The 14,745-nt window shown below is 40.5% G+C and overlaps 1 protein-coding gene across 3 annotated transcripts in view; it reads left to right on the forward strand.

The window, feature by feature from the left end:
• The window catches only part of b4galt2 (UDP-Gal:betaGlcNAc beta 1,4- galactosyltransferase, polypeptide 2), a 385,347-nt gene that overhangs the window by 361,965 nt on the left and 8,637 nt on the right, over window positions 1-14,745 (forward strand). For all 3 annotated transcript variants that reach the window (XR_011887986.1, XM_072273642.1, XM_072273643.1), the window contains exon 6: window positions 4,748-4,852. Coding sequence is in view for 2 of the 3 variants with exons in the window: in XM_072273642.1 (XP_072129743.1) it covers window positions 4,748-4,852 (105 nt within the window). In the remaining variant the exon portion in view is untranslated. The remainder of the gene's footprint in view (window positions 1-4,747; window positions 4,853-14,745) is intronic.

Genomic DNA, 14,745 nt, shown 5'->3' on the forward strand with positions numbered 1-14,745 from the left:
ACACAAGAGTCTCTGATGTTCTTCAAGCACTGCAGTCTTGCTGTGAGGACTTCAATTTTGTTTTCCAGAGACTGTACCTTACATACCACCTTCTGCATGATGGCGTTCCTTCTCAGGTTCCTTTTAAATCTTTGTCCTCTTCTATAAAAGCAATGCTTTCCAGTTTTTGGTTCCCTTTTCCTGGTATTTACTCTATCTGTCCTTCATGATTTTATAAGCATATACAGTATAAGGTCACCTCTCAGTCTCTTACATCACAAGAAAAGTAGTTCCTAGCCTGCTCAACCTCTCCTTATAATTCAGGCAACATCCTCATAAATCCTCTTTGCCTTTTTTCCAGCTTGATGACATCTTTAATAAGGTTACCAAAAGTGTACAGAATACTTAATGTGTTGCTTCACCACAATCTTATAACTGCAACATAAGTATGTTAATGCTAATATGCAAGTATGGCAGGTAATTAGGAAAATTAACAATATTATTGCATGTTATATAGGGAATACAATATAGAGGTAAGGAGGTTGTGCTTCAGTTGTATTGGGTACTGATGAGACCAAACCTGGAGCAGTGTATACAATATTGGTTTCCTTATTTATGGAAGGATGCTAATGCATTGGAAGCAGTTTAGTGAAAGTTTACTTGACTAATACTTAAAATTGGTTGCCTTATGAGAAATGGTTGGTTAGTTGGGCTTGTATTTGCTGGAGCTTAAAGTGTGACAGAGGACTTGACTAAAACATGAATGATCCTGAGGGTTCTTGACAAAGTGGATGTCGAGAGAAAATTTCTCGTTGTAGGAAAATTTTAAACTCTCTACTGTTTAAAGGGTTTTCCCATTTAAAACAAATTAGCTGATTTTTTCCTCTCTCTCAGAGAGTACCAAATCCTTAGACCTCAAGGAGCAGTAGAAGCAGAATCTTTGATTATTTATTTTTTACACAGTGGAAGATAGACATTTGAAAGGCAGCAGATTAAAGGTTACTACAAGTAATCAAGAATGTGAAATTGAAGATTAAATCAGCTATGATCTTGTGACATGATAGGGCAGATCATGGGCCAAAGTGACTATATTTGCTCCTAATTTGTATGTTCGAAGTATGTTTGTACGGTGCCTTCCAATTCCTGCTGCTATTTTTTCTGAGGTACATGTAGGAGCTAAGGAGGTGATGGCCAAAGTGGGGACCATGAGGTCCAGGAGATTTTCTCAAAGATCAAAGCAATCTACATCTGCATGCAGGAAGACCCAGGCAACATTCAGGACTGGGCCAAGAAATCAGCAAGGAATATGAATGCCACACAGATATGACCAATGACTAACCAACCACCCTTGACATTCATTGCTTCTTACTGGTTCTGAGACATCCGCGGGTGGGATTGCCAATAACCCAAAGCTTAAATCAACCAGCCACATAAACAGTATGCCACAGAAGCAAGTCAGTGGCTGGGCTTCCTGTGATAGAAGATTCAGCCCCTGACTTCCCAGGGTCTTTGTAGGATCTACAAAGCAAAGTCAAGAGTGCGATGGGATACTCATCACTCATTTGGATGTGTGCAGCTCCAATAACTCGTAAGATTCCCAATGTCATCAAGGATGAGGCAGTTTGCCTGACTGGCACTCATTTAGCTCTAAGTGTACTTTCTCTCCACTCCAGCACTGTAATCTGTACCTTCTACAAAATTCACTGCAGATACTCCTAGAATACTCCAACAACAACTCTGAAACCTCACAAGCAACATATAGAATATCGGTTATTTTATGTGTGTGTCTTTCTTTTGCATTTGTTTTCGTTCTTGAACAAAATAACTGGAAACACTAACCATGTTAAAGGAGTAAAAACCACAGAGAAGGTGCAGAACCCCTTATCCGAGATTCCAAAATCCGAAATATTTTTTGGGCAATGACACGATGTCACAAAAGCAAAATTCCACAAGGTGCTAGGAAGGTTACATTGGTGATGCACAGATCTCTACACACTACACACTATTCTGAGAAGTGACCTCGCAAATGTAAGGAAGGGAAGTTAATGGAAAATACAAAAACTCTGCATTAAGCAAAAAATGAAAATCCTGATCGTGTGCTGAAAGAGTGGATTTGTCAGCATCAGAGTCACGTGCTGCTTAACGGTATGCTGATTGTTCAGCAAACAAAGATCTATCTCGACGAACTGAAATTCTAGATAATTGTGACTATTCAGCAGGATGGTTGGAGAAACTTTAAAAAAGGCACGGCATTGCACTTTAACAATTTATGTTGATAAAGCATCTGCTGATCACGAAGCAGCAAAGAAATTCATTGATGAGTTTGCCAAGATCCTCACTGATGAAAATCTAACACACTGAACAGCTGCATCAGTACATAAGTGTGATGAACAAGTATAAGGCAAAGATTGCTTACCAGTAACACATAAATTTACAGTTGGAAATGATGGCAATTCTGAAATCTGAAACACTTCCAGCCCAAAGCATTTCAGATAAGGGGTGCTCAACCTGTACAATCTTCTTGTCTTGATAACGTTCTGGGAAAAAACATTCTTTGTGCTGTTTAATACAAACTAAACATATAATCTGTATTTATTTTATGGGGAAAGCTCCCAGGATGAGTTCAGCAATAAGGAATGCTGTTTGCTTTGATTTTGAAAGTGGCATGAATTTTTAATTGATTCAGGTAACATAGTAAGATGATGTGACTGCAATCAAAAGAGTAAAGCGGATTGCCTATATCAGAAGAATTTGTAACTCCCATCAAATTATACTAACCTGTGCAGCTGCAAGTGGATCACATCTGGATTCTTGCTGAGTGTGACATAAATGTGCTGGAGGCAGTTCCAGCAACGTATACTTTTAGTGCAAGAAGTCATCTCACATTGGGGAGGGAAAACCACAGGTGACTGTGCAGTCAGGGATGCCTAGCCACTGAATTGGAGTGCATTCCTAGTGAGATTTTGAAATCAGAGATCAAAAGCATTGACTGAAATTTTGGAGAGCTGGAGTGTGTGCAGGAAATGAATAGATAGTTCTAGATGAAGATCAGCCCAATTTCAGAAGAACACGTTCCTTGTGTACAGGTACATAAGGGATAATTGTGGTCATGTGAAGAGACCACAATCCAGGGAAGCTTTAACAAAATGATAATGCAGGTAGGAAAATAAAGAGCATTTCAGAAGGCAAGTGTTGTTTACAATAACAAAATGAGGACAAAGGTCATACAGGACAATTGCGTCCAATTATAACTATCATCTAAACCATGAAATTATAGTCCTGCTGTGTGTGAAATTGTTTCATTAACATTAGTTAATGCTTTGAGTTCTTTGGTGGTTTTTGGCATACATTGTAGGAGAACTTGCAGGGATATATTGGTAGTTTGATATTGAGTTGTCTCTGGGATTGTCAGGAAGTTTGGGACTGCTTCCATTCAAACACCTTTGTACCAAATGTTCTGGCTTAGTTCTGCACACCAGTGTATACAGTCTCTAAATCTGGACTGTAAACTCGAGTAATTCCCCGGCAGGTACAATTCAGAGTCTCTCAACTGAACATGCATTTGCTCAGACCTACTGCAGGGAAAGTTAGCTCATTCAACTGTAAGGAAGGTGAATTTGAGGTAATTTACAGTTTTTGGATTTGATTGCAAGTGTAAGAAAGATAATTAATTTGTCAAAATTATTATAATTGTTTAGTGGTTAAAATTGTTTAATGGATTTTTAATCTCTCAGAAACCGTTTGAAGCTGTATTCAGAAACATGCAAAGTCTGACAGCTTTGACATATTGTAAAGCTTAAGCTTCAAGTTTCAAAATAAATTTATAATCCAAGTACATATACCTTACCATAATAATACCTTGAGATTCATTTTCTTTCAGGCACTTACAGGAAAAAGGAAATACAATAGAATTTTATGAAACTATGCATAAATAGACAAGGACTAACAACCAATGTGCAAAAGAGGACAAATTGCAAATAAATAGCATAGTGGTGAATGAAGTTATCCATAATGATTTAGGAGCTTGATGGTTTAGGGTAATAACTGTTCTTGAACTTCATGGTGTGATTTACAGTAAGTGTATATATATTAAATAGTCAAATTGAATAAGCAATGCCAAAAAATGGAAATTTAAAAAGTTGTGAGGTAGTGTAATGTCCATTTAGGAATTGGATGACGGAGGGGAAGAAGCTGTTCCTGAATCGCTGAGTGTGTGCCTTCAGGCTTCTGTACATCCTTTCTGATGGCAGCAATGAGATCAAGGCATGATCTGGGTGATGAGGATCCTTAATGACGGAAGCCACTTTTTTGAGGCATTGCTCCTTGAAGATGTCCTGGATGCTATGGAGGCTGTGTTCATGATGGAGCTGACTGAGTTTACAACTTTCTGCAATTTACTTTAATCCTGTGCAGTAGCTCCCCCCCTCCCACCCCTGACAGCGATGCAGCCAGTTAGAATGCCCTCCACAGTACAACTGTAGAAATTTTCGAGTGTTTATGGAGACATAGGGATAAATGTAGTGGACCGTATATTTTGACCATTGCACAGTGACACTGGATTCATTAGCATTGCTGTATTCTGACCATTACACCAAGGAGTTAATGATTTTTGCATCAGTGCTGCAGAGTATTGAAGAAATTTGGTGTTACATACCTGGAGGTTATCTTAAGATCATTCTTTGGGCTGTATTTGTTACATGCGTTATTTTTGTTTGTTATTCCAATTACACTTTTGTGATGCTTTTTGCAACCTGTTCTTATTTTTCAGAATAACACTGAAAGGTATGAAAGTATCCCGACCAGACTCCAGGATTGGAAAATACCGAATGATAAAGCATGAACGTGACAAGCACAATGAACCCAACCCCCAGAGGTAATTTTGAAATAGACATTTACAGTATACCCACTCCTGTAAAGATTCATTACACCGAGCTGCTGGTCCAGTGGGGTGAGCATTTTGGTCTGTCAGTGGCTCTGGGTGACTGAGATTCAGAAAAGACAAACCTTCAGCAATCTTCAATAAGATTGTATTCATGATAGTGTGACGTGGCACAGAATGGAGGAGAAAGGAGAAACTCGCACTGTGCCAAGTATACCCTTCCTTGGCATAATACTGCAGATGTCTCTGTATTACTCAGGCTGCAATTCAGCAGATGTGAACAAGTAAGTGAAATATAGGACAGGTAGGTAACAAGTGTAACTTTTTGGACTGTGTTTTCTGTATTCTCATTATCATTCTCATCCATAGGAACTTACTGGGAAAAAATAGCTTTTTTTTCCACTGCTCAGAGCAGACTGTACACATTACCAAACTGTGAACCTGGGTTTAAACGATTGTGGGAACATCAGTGTCCTTTGATCTTAGTGCTATTTTAGCAAAGTCTGCATGAGTGCCCCTGCTCACCCAGCTGGACAAGGTGAGGCAGCCAGCTGATGGGTGAGAACAAAAATATAGGTGATCAGTTGTCATAGAGTCGTATAGAATGGAAACAGACCCTTCAGCCCACTGATAACATACTGACCATCAAGAATCCATTTAACCCTTCCTTCACTTAATCCCATTCTATTTCCTCACAGTCTGAGCAGTTCACACAGATTCTACCACATAACATTAGAGGAAATCTATAATGGTCATTTAGTCTCCAGGCTTCTTTGTGATGCGGGACGAAATCTGTGGAAACTCTCACGGTTACACGGGACCGCCACAGTGGTGTAGCAGTTAGCGCGATGCTATTACAGCTCGGAGCATTTCAGAGTTCAATTCTGGAGTTTGTAATTTCTCCCTTTGGACCACGTGGGTTTCCTCCGGGTGCTCGGGTTTCCTCCCACAGTCCAAAGACTGTAACAAGGGATTTACTGAGCAGTGCAAGACAGAAAGGCATTGTGACTTACACTGCTCCTTTGTGCTTTGCAGGCAAGTTTTCGTGCAGTGCCAGTGATTGTATGGTTCTAATCTCTATCAACCCAAAAACCACAGAAAAGTCCATTTAGTGGGTTGATTGGTCACTGTAAGTTGTCTTGTACCATGGGCTGCTGGGAGGTGTGGCTCATTGGGTCAGCAGGGCCTGTTCCATGCTGCATGTCTAAATAAATCATACAGGCAGAATGTGCAAGTTCACCACCCCTCCCCCAACATACACAGCATTAAAGATTATCATTGAGGCCCTGTCAGTAGAACTGAGTTTGAAAGATTTAAAAACTTGAACTGTGAGAAACTTTTCTGACCCTGCAGCCATTTCCTGCTGATTTTACCTGTAGGCAAAACCACTAGGACCACTTACCATTTGGGTCAGTAACGTAGCATCCCACCACTGAGAATGGAGATGACTTGCACACCTGGGCCGTGGACAAGTATGAGGAAGTCCTAATCTACACACACAAAATGTTGGAGGAACTCAGCAGTTCATGCAGCAGCAATGGAAAAGAGTAAAGAGACCTGAATCCTGAAGAAGGGTTTCGGCCGAAACTTCAACTGTTTACTTGTTTCCATAGATGCTACCTGACCTGCTGAGTTCCTCCAGTGTTTTGTATGCGTTGCCTTGGACAAGTGTAATCCTTTCTTGTAAATGAAGGCCAAACGGGTGGCTCGCCAATCATTACAAGTGAGGGTGATTTTAAACAATCAATATAAAGAGTGGATCTCAGCATCTTCAGATCAGAACTGTCTTTTTTCATATTCTTCACTTAGTTGGAGAGTTCTTGGCAAGGGATTTATTGAACTGTGCATGGCTGTAAGGGATTGTGATCTAGGCCATGCCTCTGTGCATTGACAGATAAGTTTTTGTGCAGTACCGGTGATTGTAGTAATCTCTATCAACTCAAATGTTGCAGCAGGTATTGGAATGAATTCTTCATTATCTGAGCACAGATTCAAATCAGTTCATGGATGGAAAAGGTGTCTTGAAAGGCTAATTGAGAGATGAAGCTATTTTCTGAAATGAGTACACTACGATGAGATTTACACTCTAATGGGCAAATGGAGTGCTGCTCTTCCAAACACCTCAGGCTGACATTAGAGCGCTCTACTCCATCATCTCTGTCACTTCCAAGTATATAAGAAATGAAGTCCTAATGCATCACAAAGCCATAGATTTAAAAGCTGACAAATCTAAGATCAAGAAAGAAGATAAAGAGGGAGCACTATAAAGATTTAAAGGGAAGGTATGCTAAAGTTGACCAACTCAAAGTACTCAGCTTGAACTGGTGGGTCTGGCATCATATGTAGCCTAAAATGGGCAATGATGGCAAATCTCCATCTCTGACACAACTTAATGAGCCAGAATAATTTTTATAGCAACCTCATAGTTTCACTGTTGCCATTTCTAAAATTCGTTTTTTTTTAATTCCAGATTTATTTAACTCTATATTTGATTTCCACTGTTACTCTGAAGGGATTTGATCTCATGGCTCAAGGTCAATAATTTGGGCCTCCAGATCAGAGTGCTGTTACTTTTCCACTTGCCCACATTTTCCATTCTAACATTTGCTACCTTCTGTTTAAAGAGAGAAGTGGTGAAAAGACATTTTCTTTCAAGGTGTCACACCTGGGTAATTACATTTCACCCTGGAAAGAAATTTGATTTTCTGATGCTTGAGAAAATGATGCAATGCATCAAAGTTTTCAGGCCAGTGTTTAGAAATGCAAATAAATATCTCCACTTAAATGGTGGTAAAGCCTGTAATTAATTACTAAATACAGCATAAAAGGAAGTCATTTGGTCCATTGCACCCACACTCATTCCTGGTGGAGTAAATTCTGTTGTCCCCATTTCCCCAAACTTCATCTGCATTTTCTTTCTCACACATGCCCATCAACTCCCCTTCAACATTTAAAAAAAATTAAAATTGGTAACGTAACCCTTCCAAATCCATCTCACCTCATTCCCCAAACCCTACCTGTTCTTTTTAATTTACTAGTCTGTGGAGAAGGATAGAGCAGAGGTGGGCATCCGGAATTGAATAAATCTTTCTGAAAATAGCAGGATAGGAGAAGGGTATTTTTTAATAACTGATGTATTAAGGAATATTATTGTGTTGTCAAAACTATGGGTCACCTGGAAATTGTCAGTCTACTTTCTTCTGGATTTAGGCTTGTCCTGAACATATTCTTCCAGGATCAGAATCAAGTATATTATCACTAACATATGTACTATAATTTAGCTATTTCTAAAATGTTGATTATGTGTCTTCAGTAGTAATGAGAAGAGGGCATATCCTGGGTGGCGGGGTCCTTAATGATTGAGGCGGCCTTTTTCAGGCCATTGTCTTTTGAAGATATCCTCAGTAGTGGGGCGGCCGGTGTCCATGATGGAGCTGGCTGAGTTTACAATCGTCTACACCTTTACCTCCTTGTGGTACTAGGGTAATTCTAAATTAACAGTATTATTGAACACCCCATCTCACATAGATCAATATCAACAAAGCTGAAAACTTAAAAAGGAAAATCTAAAGGAAAGTAGCTTTTGTCTAAGTGCTCCCAAGAGCTGTAAGGTTGTGGTTGCAAATTAGATAGCCATTGAGAAAGTGCAGACATTAATGCCCCATATAACAGAATATACTGGGAATAGTTAGTTGCAGCTGTTGCTTTAAAGTGTGCAGTTGCCAAGGGAGAATGAGGAAATAAAGTGAGAACAGCTTGTGTGTTCCTTTCCCTACCCTGAGCAGTTCATAGAACTGTTTGCATTACCGGTGTGAGGTCCAGAGGGTAACTTGAGATTCAAGGCCAATGCCACCTCCATCCATGTGGTACAAATGATATCTCTGGTATATTTGCTGACATTGACATCCAGCTGTCTGACTCAGTCAGGCTTGCTTAACAAACTCAGTGAAAGTGTGATCTTCTCAGCCTGAGAACCGGCTCTTGTACGTTGCTTGGAATGGCATTCCAGCTGCCGCTGCAGCAGGCAGTCGTGGTCCAAATCGATTCTTCAGACCTGCAGTCAAGCAAGCTGACGGTTAAGTGAGAGAGCCAAGCACTGTTAATTTAAGAACAATGCTGCAGTTTCTGTAAATTCATAACAGAAGGTGCTGAAGACACTCAACAAGTCAGTCATCGTACATCAAAGAAATGCAAATCAGACAGTTTTCAGCAAGATTCTGAACCTACAACATCTGCTTAATGTCACCAGTGATTTCTGTTATTGTTTCTGTTAGTCTTTTAACTAGGACGCTCCACTTTACATGTGCTCTCCCCAGCTAGAAATCTTCTTGAACAGTGAATGTTACAACACCCGTGCAGAATACAGTAGGGGCAACCTATTGGCAGATGTGCAATGGCTCCACTTTTGCATGTCTCCATGTAGATTGTACCTAATTTACACGGGAGTTTCACATTTCACTGCTCAATGGGTATGCATGTAAGCTGATCTGAGAATCACTGATGTAAGTACTCTTGTGATATTAATGTAAAAATGTTCCACTTGGATTTTTTTCCCTTCCATCATCCCTACGTCATGTGGAGTTTTCACTGTATTCTGATGGAAGATTTTTGATCTCCACTGAGCACTTGATGGAAAATCTGGAGCAAATGCTAGTAATGCACATCCACCCTAAAGAAAATAAATATTTAGTCCTCTGTATTAGCATGATGAAAGGAAGTGGGATGTACAGTATGTTACCCTTAGAAAACCAAGAAAAGTCAGCAAACTTCTTGAGTTCACTGCTAGAGTTAGTTTCCCCATGCTCTTCCTGCGAAGGAGCGATAACTTACTCCAGAGGCCCTCTGTTACAAGAAGTCCTATAATTAACTTGGGATGGTGTTCTCCTTTTTAAGGGGGGCATTTGACTGGATTGAAGAATGGTTGCCAGGTGGGAAACTATGGGATGTAAGACAATCTGGGCCTATGGAGACTGTCCTGGCAATCAAAACGACTGTGGCATTGATGGGAGGAAGGTCAGTGAGTTTCGAAACATAGCTGACAGGGAAAGTGAGATCAGGAATTTGCAGTGCATATGACTACTAGAATTTAAGGAGTTGGGGATTCACAACACAAAGGCAGCAAGGAGTTAAATATGGTCAGGAATCATGGTTTGAGATAAGAAACTGCAGATGCTGGAATCAGGAGCAAACTACAAACTGCTGTAGGAAGTCAGTCGGCCAGGCAGTATATGCAGAGGGAAATGTTTTGGGTCAAGACACTTCATCTGGACTGAGTGTTTTGAGAGGCAGGGTTAGATCACAGGTGGGCATCAGGAGGTGTGATTGACAGGATGAGAATGTGAGAGGCATTCCTGCTTGTCCTGATCTCTCAGCAGTACGCAAAAGTATGCGCTTGGTCGATCTGGGCTCTTGGCCTGTCTTCAACTGCTACATTCCCCATGCTCAAGTAAACCCACAGTGGAAGCAACTAATCTACATCACTGCCAATCTCAGTCCATTTAGGGACAAACATCGGCAAATTATTAAGCCAAGTCTAAACTTGCGCTGTAGTATTGGGAGGAGTAGGATTGCAGCAGGATGAACTGATTTTCTCCCCATTTTTTTCCAATTAATAACTATTCCAATACCCCTCCCCTTCCCCCAACTCTATTCCCTGGTCTCTTGTCTATCTTTGGAATCATAGGGCTAGAAGTTATTTCCAATGTATTTACATTGTAATTAATTTGACAGAGGCTGGTGAAATATACCTGCTTTTAATGTATTTTTAAATGTTAAGAAAAGTTGTGACTTTTTGAACAAATCTATTTCTCATGTAGAAAGCAGTGTCGGGAAGATGGTAAACAAAGCCTCTTTCAGTTACAACACAACAGCGTCATCTGCTGCTCTACCACGGTACTGAGTCAGGGTTATGCTCCAAGTCTCCTTGGAGCAACTAAAAGTATTGCCTACATTGAAAAGTTGTTAGTGAAAAAGAAAAGATGCTTCTTACAATGCCAAGTTATCACACCATGAAACCTTTTTTTTCCACAAAATAAAAACATACAGTGACATGCAAAAGTTTGGGCACCCCTGCTCAAAATTTCTGTTACTGTGAATAGCTAAACAAGTAAAAGATGGACTGATTTCCAAAAGGCATAAAGTTAAAGATTTCACATTTCTTTAATGTTTTAAGCAAGAAAACTTTTTTATTTCCATCTTTTACAGTTTCAAAATAACAAAAAAGGAAAATGGCCCAAAGCAAAAGTTTGGGCACCCTGCATGGCAGTACTTAGTAACACCCCCCTTGCAGTTTCACGGTTTGTAAACACTTTTTTAGCCAGCTAAGAGCCTTTCAAAGATAGGTGGAGGGGCCAGTAGTGCTGAGGAAACAAGGAGTCTGCAGGGAGTCTTGGATATATTGGGAGAATGGGCAAAGAAGTGGCAAATGAAATACAATCTTGGAAAGTGTATGGTTATGCACTTTGGCAGAAGAAATAAACGGGCAGACTATTATTTAAATGGGGAGAAAATTCAAAGTTCTGAGATGCAACAGGACTTGGGAGTCTTCATGCAGGATACCCTTAAGGTTAACCTCCAGGTTGAGTCGGTGGTGAAGGAGGTGAATGCAATGTTGGCATTCATTTCTAGAGGAATAGAGTATAGGAGCGGGGTTGTGATGTTGAGGCTCTATAAGGCACTGGTAAGACCTCACTTGGAGTACTGTGTGCAATTTTGGGCTCCTTATTTAAGAAAGGATGTGCTGACGTTGGAGAGGGTTCAGAGAAGATTCACTAGAATGATTCCGGGAATGAGAGGGTTAACATATGAGGAACGTTTGACCGCTCTTGGACTGTATTCCTTGGAGTTTAGAGGAATGAGGGGAGACCTCATAGAAACATTTTAAATGTTGAAAGGCATGGACAGAGTGGATGTGGCAAAGTTGTTTCCCATGATAGGGGAGTCTAGTACTAGAGGACATGACTGAAGGATTGAAGGGTGCCCATTCAGAACAGAAATGCGAAGAAATTTTTTTAGTCAGAGGGTGGTGAATCTATGGAATTTGTTGCCAGGGGCAGCAGTGGAGGTCAAGTCATTGGGTGTACTTAAGGCAGAGATTGATAGGTATCTGAGTAGCCAGGGCATCAAAGATTATGGTGAGAATGCAGGGGAGTGGGACTAAATGGGAGAGTGGATCAGCTCATGATAAAATGGCGGAGCAGACTCGATGGGCTGAATGGCCGGCTTCTGCTCCTTTGTCTTATGGTCTTACGGTCTATGGGTGCCCAAACTTTTGCATGCCACTGTACGTTGGAAAGTTAGGGAATATTTGCATCTGCACAAATTTATTCTGTCAGCCTTAATGGTTAACAGTATTTTATTGTTGATAAGTTACAGCGAATAGTCCAACAGTTTCTTCAGTTTCACAGAAAATCATGCAATATATTCAGCATATTCTGAAGAGCAGCCACAAATTTGTATTTTCCCATCCATTTCCTGATTTGGAGAGAGACATTCTGGAGAATCTTTTGTCTTACTTACAAGTAGACGATGGAAGTATCATTTACCTGTAGTACTCAGTGACTCTGTAGTTCATGTTTAGATTTAAACAGCTATAATCTTACTGAGAGTAGGCTGGTACTTCTGTCCCTTCATTTCTAGACGTCTGCGTGTTTCTTTGCTAATCACTTCCATCTCTAAAACTGGAGCTCAGCAGTTTGGATCAGAACTTAAGTGGAAAATTGTAAAGGAACAGGAAGCTGGAATCTATAAAGGAATGCCTGATAAGAACAAGACGACAAGAGGTGGAAAATAACTGGGATTTTAGTCAAAGAAATCTAGGGGACGGAAGCAGTGGATTTGAGAGTTTGATTTCCATTAGGGCCATAATACCTGGCAAACCTTCAAATTATATTTGCTTGTCGTTCATATGTGATGAGGGAGAGAAAGTATAAAATTAAGGACAGTAAGTGATCGTTTAGAATCCTAACAACAAAAATGTACCCTGACCTTTAATGTTCCTGCGTGACAACCTTTTCATTTTGTTAGCCCCTGGTAGAGGAGTAGGTAGGGGGTTAAAATTATTGGCTGAGGAAAAGATTTGTTTGAAGATCTCATCTTTAATCTTCCATCACATCCATTAATGGATCATGACTCATTCATTCCTGCACAACACATTCCCTAGTGTGTCTGCCTAGCATCTGGTCAGTCAGAAGCAAGCTGGGTCTTTAACATTTACTAGTAACCATTGAAAATAAAAGCAATGGAGAGCTAACTATGAATTCACCGAAGTTTTGAAATGAAACCTCTCTTATAAATAATATTTTATTTAATTAAAGTAAGTTGCAATTTAGGAAATGCAGGATATTTTGTTTTTTTTTAAAAGGAAATATTGAACTTAATTTTCTGTCATTGGTACTATTGGATTTCTATCGCTTTTTGCCAGTTCAGGATGTTTCCCAGGTCCAGACAATGAGATGACACAATCAGGTCCTAACTAGAGAGTTGAAAACTGCTGTTAGTTCAGGACTTGGTTAATAAAAGGAACTTTCCTTACTTTTGTTAACTATTGCATTGTTTGAAACTCTGATGCATTGATCTTTTGGCCTGTTGGTCCTGCTTTAACACTTTTCATTGGATCTCACTCCTTTTCTATGTACTCTATGTCAATATGACAAGCTCCTGTACCTTACGCTGACTTACCCTCTCACTCCCACTGCCAGCAGACCCAAGCCAATCCAAATCTCCACTCCACAATCCACCATCACCTCTACACCCACAATGGATCCTGGCTTGATTGCATGTCACTGACCCATTCCTCCACCAGCTCCAGCTATGGTCCAGCCTTGCCTTCTTCTGTTCTCTGAATAGACCCTAGTTGTCCAACTAATGCACAAATAAACCTGATTTCTTGTGCACCCTTATCATCAGCAGGGCTACTGGAGGTACATTACACAATAAGAGATCATGCATGCCCCAGCCGGGCTTTCTTACATCAATTCTAATTAGCCTCAAACACTTTAAAACTTCACAAGATGGCTGGTATGTGTTCCCATAAAGTGCTAATTTAGATCAGCGGTCCCCAACCACCGGGCCGCAAAGCATGTGCTACCGGGCTGCAAGGAAATAATATGATTTGGCGATAGGAGTCAGCTGCACATTTCCTCATTCCTTGTCACACCCACTGTTGAGCCTGAACGCATGCGAGGTCATTACCTGCGCGTCATCCATGTCAGCGCGGGAAGGAGATCAACTCCTCGGGCTTGCAAATGACAGCGGGCTGAAAAGTATGTTTGACGTAACATCTCTGCCAGTATTCTGGATCAAAGTCAAGGCTAAATATCCTGAGATAGTCACAAAAGCAGTGAAAACGTTGCTTCCATTTCCAACGTATCTCTGCAATGAATGCAGAAAACTAAATCGCGGAATAGACTGGACATAAGGAACCCCCTTCGAGTATCGCTGTCTCCCATCACCCCTCGATAGGACCATCTTGTTGCCGGGAAACAAGCCCAGGGCTCCCACTGATTCAGCGATATTGGTGTGTTGCAATGATTTTATATGTTCATACAGGGAGAATATGTCCTGTGTGTTTAATATCCAAACGTTACTTAAAATGTTATGCTATTGACTTATATAACCATATAACAATTACAGATGGAGACGGGCCACCGCTGCCCTTCTAGTCTGTGCCGAGCGCTACTCTCACCTAGTCCCACCAACCTGCACTCAGCCCATAACACTCCATTCCTTTCTGGTCCATATACCTATCCAATTTTTCTTTAAGTGGTAATATCGAACCTGTCTCTACCACTTCTACTGGAAGTTCGTTCAACACTTACTTCAAGATCTCCTGATAATTGATATCACTATATTCATGCGAGGAAAATATGTGCTGTGTTTAATATTAA

This window comes from Mobula birostris, chromosome 12 (genome assembly GCF_030028105.1).
Source record: "Mobula birostris isolate sMobBir1 chromosome 12, sMobBir1.hap1, whole genome shotgun sequence".
NCBI classification, from domain to species: Eukaryota; Metazoa; Chordata; class Chondrichthyes; order Myliobatiformes; family Myliobatidae; genus Mobula; species Mobula birostris.